This window comes from Pelodiscus sinensis, chromosome 1 (genome assembly GCF_052426305.1).
Source record: "Pelodiscus sinensis isolate ZL-2025 chromosome 1, ASM5242630v1, whole genome shotgun sequence".
In the NCBI taxonomy this organism is placed as follows: domain Eukaryota; kingdom Metazoa; phylum Chordata; order Testudines; family Trionychidae; genus Pelodiscus; species Pelodiscus sinensis.
This window is the reverse complement of record NC_143052.1, coordinates 326,864,288-326,871,036: the sequence shown is the minus strand read 5'-3', so window position 1 is coordinate 326,871,036 and position 6,749 is coordinate 326,864,288. Positions and strand designations below refer to the sequence as shown.

General features: G+C 35.9%; 1 protein-coding gene across 9 annotated transcripts in view; it reads right to left on the bottom strand.

Moving 5' to 3' along the window:
• Positions 1–2,652: 2,652 nt before the first annotated feature.
• YAP1 (Yes1 associated transcriptional regulator) overlaps positions 2,653–6,749 on the bottom strand; it is a 183,740-nt gene continuing 179,643 nt past the window's right edge. For all 9 annotated transcript variants that reach the window (XM_089775744.1, XM_006110819.5, XM_006110820.5 and 6 more), the window contains one exon: positions 2,653–6,154. In XM_089775744.1, coding sequence (XP_089631870.1) covers positions 5,919–6,154 — 236 coding nt within the window. In that variant the 3' untranslated portion in view covers positions 2,653–5,918. The remainder of the gene's footprint in view (positions 6,155–6,749) is intronic.

The window sequence follows — 6,749 nt, the reverse complement described above, 5'->3', positions numbered from 1 at the left end:
CAAGTTCTGGTACCCAGCCCAAGCCTGAGTTAGCTGACCTAGGCCAGACATGGGTCTTTTATACCCTGGTAGATGTATCCTTAGTCACTCAGTTGTATTGTTTAAATCACTTATTAGTCAAATTCAGATGTATCAACATTAGATCATACTCCCTGGTTTTACAGAAAGCTCCAACGCAGCCAGTTAAATATGCCAAAGTCTGGTAAGCTTTGTGACCAATTACACTTAACGTGCAAGAAATCAAAGCTACAATTTACAGGCATTATACAATAATAGCCTTTGCATCCGGCACTTCACCAGCCAGAAAGCTCAATAAACTAACATTTCTGACCTACGCAGAAAGTCCGTTTTATAGTGTGGTTAGTGTGGGGCTGGCAGAGGGCTGGTGCATGGGAAGGGCTGCAGGGTGGCACTGGGATAGGTTTAATTTAAAATAGGGATGCTAAATGTGTGTAATTATACTCTGTTGCCTCTGTAAAACTTTTAAGCTACCTCTCTGCATGTACTAGCTCCCGCCTGCCACTCCGCACTGATGTAAGAAAGGCAGCAACGCAGGGCGGCAAACAGCTCCCCAAGAGCTGTCTTTTAAGCTGGTTCCCCGCGCGTACCAGGAGCCTGTGTGTAACCATGAGTTAATCAATGAGCCCAGGCGCATCAGTTAACTGTGAACACGGGGTTATACTTTCACATACCTAACAGAGAACACAAAGAAAATCTAACTGATTAGCCAAAAATGCACTAGATATGGTATCAGTCTTGTCGTATTTACTGGTGTCCATAAACTTTGTATTCAGCATGCTTTGTTGACTGGCTTTTCATGTACAATACAAAATACATTTGCTTTTTGGGTTAAAAAGGCACGAAGTACTCCACACTACCCTTCTCACTAATACTTCTAAAACTATCTGGTTCTTCAGATTCTGTTGGCTATGCCATTTTATTCACAACACTGGAAAGTTAATTGCTCTGTGTACAAGAGATATTGCCCTATTTTGATTGTCAGACTTTGGACAAACTGATCTTCAACAATAATAGAAAGTATTGAAATGGGGTGAGACAAACCCTTCACTCATCAAAATAAAGCAAGAATAGAGTAACTGTTTCTCTGCAGCTCACGACTATTTCCACAGATTAGCAGTCAGCAAGCTTTATTCTATCCTCAAAACAAATCCCCAGAAAATTATGGTCCATCATAGCCCAACCCAAACTGAATTTCCTTTCTAAATAATCCCGGATGAAAACCAGCCTGCTGACACTATATCCTGGATATCAGAACAGCGGACTTAAAGCTGCCTTGAAACTTTTATTCCAAGCAGAATAAAACTAGCACTTTTGTTCATAGTAAGGATTGACAATGTTTTTAAAAACATTTTCAAGCCATTTTAGAATGCCAGAGTTCGATCCTGCACTTCTACAACACATTCTATTTAGAGCTGCCTCAGAAGACTACTCAAGTATATGTCATAGTATGTGTCATTTGCTAGTATTTGCATGTATTTCATGACATGATGGGCCGTTAAAACTTATCCATTTAATGTTAAGGACTCTAACTACACACCCATGCTGAACTCTGGACTGCTGAAAGCAAAGGCATAAGGAAAGTGTGTGTGTAAAGAACCACATTACACAGAAGTCATTTAGATCTTTACAAACAACTTTAAATGAAATTAAATGGGAAACACCTCCAAGAAAGTCTGTTATATGTAATATTTCAGAAATCATAGATCAGAACCTGAAATCTGAAATAGCATCTTTACTGGTTATTTGCCATGCAATGCAAGCCTATAGCTAGCTGAAAGGAGGTATTCACACTGGCTGCGTCTAGACTGGCAAGTTTTTCCACAAAAGCAGCTGCTTTTGCGGAAAAACTTGCCAGCTGTCTACACTGGCTGCTTGAATTTCCGCAAGAACACTGACGATCTCATGTAAGATTGTCAGTGTTCTTATGGAAATACTATGCTGCTCCCGTTCGGGCAAAAGCCCTTTTGCGCAAGAGGGCGAGTGTAGACAATGTGGTATTGTTTTGCGCAAAAAAGCCCCGATCGCGAAAATGGCGATCGGGGCTTTCTTGCGCAAAACCACGTCTAGATTGGCACGGACGCTTTTCCGCAAAAAGTGCTTTTGCGGAAAAGTGTCCGTGCCAATCTAGACTCTCTTTTCTGCAAATGCTTTTAATGGAAAAACTTTTCTGTTAAAAGAACATAAGAACATAAAAAGCATTTGCAGAAAATCATGCCAGTCTAGACGTAGCCACTATGCAGGAAAAATTTAGAATATCTAAAATTCAGGGGAAAAATTCCCAGCACACTGGAGGTCAGTATCAAATATAGAAGGCCATTTTCTCTATTAACATATTGTTTGATGCTAGTTTTGAACACCCCTCTTCCTACTCCCCCCCCCCCCTTTGTACATTTGGGCACATGTTCAATTTTATAGCACTAATAATCTTACTGACTTCAATAGACTATTCACAGGTTAAAATTAAGCTTGTGCATAAGTGTTTGCTGGACTGGAGTCTACAATTACAATACACATTATATGGGGATTAGGAGAACAGACAAAATGGAATGTAAGAAAAAAATTCCAATGTGTTTGCCTGATTTAAGGCAAATAAATACCTTTATCTATGATTAAGTTTAAAAACAACCAAGATGTTATTAAACACAAAGCATATATTTATATCACATAAAACAACTGAAAAAGTAGTACATAAAGAAAAATAATGTAACAGAATTTACTTAGGTACCTAACATACAGGCATGCTCTTACATCTAAAAAGTAACATTGATAACTATATATATATATTTTTGACAAGAGTGAATTCAAGAGTTCTCTAATATAAAACATTTAAAATGTGGAGAATACTTTTTCAAGATACAGAAAAACAAGTAATTATTTAGACAGGCACACTGGCTATTTGTATAAAAACCATGCTTGCAAGTGAAAAGTCACTTTAGTACTAATTCACCAGATGTGCAAAAGCTATGTAAAGTGTTTTTCATATTGAAATTGTCTCTTCTTCTATTGCATTACCTCAGTTTCAACACTGATTGGTACAATTTTTGATCCATGTTGTTTACTGACACTGTAGCCTATTCCAAAGCATTTGTGGGCCAAGGTACTGCTATAGCACAGTAGAGTTAATATGCCTCCTCTGAATTATGAGCACAGTGTACTAAAATCTAGAAGCTAACACATTAGGACAATGATTTTTGCTGTTTAAATATATACATCATCAGTATAAAATACTAGCCAAAAACACACTTGTATTTCAAACAAATTTTAACCACGTCTTCACTTCCGCTTTTGCAGAATAAAATCCAAATCAGTTTCAATTGTCAACAGTACAGCATCTTAGGTACATTCCCTAACAAATGGAAGAAAATGAAAACTTCTTAAAGTTGATTAAAGTATCATAGAACAGGGTTACACTCAGAGCAATTCAAGAATTCCCAGTTCGTCAGTACCTACCCCAACAGTGCTACCCAAACAGTATACGCTATTTAGAGTTTTTTTTTACAATGACAAGAAAACATTAAAGCTATGAGAAACACAAAAACAAGGGCAAAAACTGATCCAAAGCTGAATTGCCTTGCTTATGTAGTTTTATGTCAGATCATTCAAACAATGTAGTGTCTTTTGAAATATCTTTATTAACGTGGTGGATGGAAAGAGAACTCTTAACTGGAGTGTGAAATGCTCCTATAATCCTTATGATTGACATAATTTACTGCTTCAAGGGCTTTTGTCATTGAACATGTTAAGTGGCCTACTAATCTGTGGAGCAGAATGTAACTAGTGTAGTAGAATATAATTGCTGTTAAAATTCCTCAGTGGTAATCAGCATTTTTAAAATCATACTCTGAAACAATCCACATATATACTTTTGTAAGTTCAGAGTATTAAAATCCTTATGAGAAACAATAAAGGTGCATAGTTAATAGCAATTTTTTACATATAAATTTCTGTTGCTTTAATTGCAAAGCAAATTTTAAAACTTCAGAACCAAGGAATGCTTCTAGATTAACAGTCTACCTATTATTGTAAAACAGCCACTGAAAGACAACTCAGTCCATTCTTTTATGGGTTTTATAATTTATTCCTATATTTTAAAAAATTACTAAGCCCTTTAAAACAATTTATTTAAAAAAAAATCCTTCCAGGCTGATACTTTTCATACCAAGTTTCAAACAAAGTCTTTTCAAGGTCAAGTTATAAGTCCTTTTTTCCCCCAAAGGTTTATGTGAATGCTGACAAACTCTCAAACCCTTAATTACAGAGGTTCTAACTGGTGCACTATTTTTATCAAAAAATTACTTCATAGCTTATACTGAAAGTTTGATTCATGCTCATTTTGTTCATTTAAAAATACTCTTTGGAAACTATCAATTCCTGCAGATGATTTAGTGTTATATCTTTTTCCTGTTAAAATATAAGTAAATCATATTCACCTCTACCCCTGCACTAAACTCTACTTCTAATATACACGTCATTACCTGCTCATGTCTCTATCTAACACATATCTTTACAGTCCTCTACCCATAGTGTCCAGGGCTTATTTTGCACTACACCAAACCAAATACTTATTTTGTTTAGGAAAGTCTAAGAAAGCTTTGAAGTTTTTGTTTTAGCAGTTTCATTACAGTAGAAAGTGAGATGACAATTTAGATGATTTTTCCATGCAAATTAATGGAAGATTCTTCATTAAGTTGCCCCCCTGCATAGACTTCAAAATCTAAACTCACTGATTTAATCAAAACTAAAACCTAACTCCAAGAAATTACCTGTAACAGTCAATTAAAACATGTAGTGTATGGTTTCCGCTACTTTTAAAGGCACTATAAAAGCTCAGATATGACACTTCTTTCTCAAGCTCAGCTATGACACTTCATTCTCAGAGTGCTACAACTAGATTGTAGTTCAAATTCTTGCAAGCAGACATGAAAAATAAGCCACTGAACATTTATTGTAATGATTACATTCAAAGCTAGCCTTAAAAATAAAAGTTATGGGAAAAACATAAAACCATATGTACTCACTAGCTATTTAGCTAAAATAGACATTTTTGATATATAAAAAAACAATTGAGACTTAAATAAGACTAGGTGAAATCAGAATATTTAGATTTCACTATTAAAAAAAAAACACCTACAATTACTTCCCAACCTACAACTATAATTAAATTCACTAACAAAACAAAAACAAAACAAAACCCCCCTCTAGTTTTTGACTGACAGAAAGTAGCCTAGAGTATGTGGTAAAAAAATCAAAGTTGATATAAGTTTCTATATAAAATGACTCATGATTTACTATACCATAAAATATGAACACACTATTTCCTAACAAAAAGAGTTAAAAACACTTAATGTCAAACAGTCTTCAGTCCTCTTTTGAGCTATATCTGCAAATCAGTATTGACTTCTTTTGACCAGACACATTTATGGGGGAGGGTTTCAAACCAGTATGGTGTGTTTTACCTCTTGCTATAGGTATCAGAGGAAACAACTAGCTGAGCATATTACAAGTGGTGACATACACATGTTAACTCAAATCCGAGTTCTTAGATAAAAAGATATGCAAGCTCATATTAATACAAAAGGAATGGAATTCATCATCCAAACAGGCTCATCATTCGCTCTCTCCCCCAACTGAACAGTAGTTGAAACAGCAATAGAGAAGATCACAAAGATGTCTGGTCTTCAAAGTTAACTGTAAGAGAGGTCAGCAATCTATAACAGCAGCGATGGACAAGGAAGAGCCAAAACGTTGGATGAAAGAATCTTGTTGAATATTTGTTCATTTACTTTTTCAGACCACAAACCAGAAGTATGCCTCATGGGCTTGTTTTGGACTTCAGGCACAGATGTCTTATCTCATTAGATCCTTCACAGATTTACAATGCAGTCTCCCTGAGGCCTCTATAACCAAGTAAGAAAACTCTCTTTATCTAGTTTGGTGGCTGCCAACACAGATTCCATGTCATTAAGGATGTCAGAACTCAAAGCCTCCTGCAGACTTGGCATCAGTTCCTCTCCTTCTATATTCATCCCATCTCCTTCCAGTGTCCCAAGGTCCACATTTGTCCCTGGAATGGCTTCAAGGTAATCTGGGAAACGGTTCTGATGGGAAGGTATGTTACTTTGGCTGATATCACCTGGTTTAACACAAAGCAAACAGATGTTAAACACACTAAAAGTATCAAAACAATAAACCTGATTAAGGTAACAAAGTAAGGACTTAATTCCAGGTTGCTTTACTCATGCAATTGATCCCATTAAGGGCCATCTGATTAATTATATAAATCAAAAGGATTTAACCTTCAATGCACACTGTTTACAGTCCCAGCGCCTGAATGTTATCATGCACGTAGCATTACAGTATTTGCTGTACAGTACAGTATTCTTATACTTCATTCAAGAAAATCGACTGCATCTTGTAATAACTGGAAGGACATTACACAACTGTGCACAGTAATTCTCAAATATGAGTATTTGTCCTTAGCTTAGGACACACAATCGTATTATTCAGAAAGCAAATGCACACTCAGTTCCTACATAATCTCAGGACATTAGTACTATTTAGGAAAAGCCTTTGACTAACTGTTTCAAAATTGTTTGTAAAAAATATTGCACATCTTTTAAATCGTAAGAGACAAGATATGGAAAAAAATGTAATATTTCTGATCCAGAAGATAATGCTGTGAAGAACCTCTCAGCTTTCCTGAACTTCACGTTCTTTCTTGTGTACTA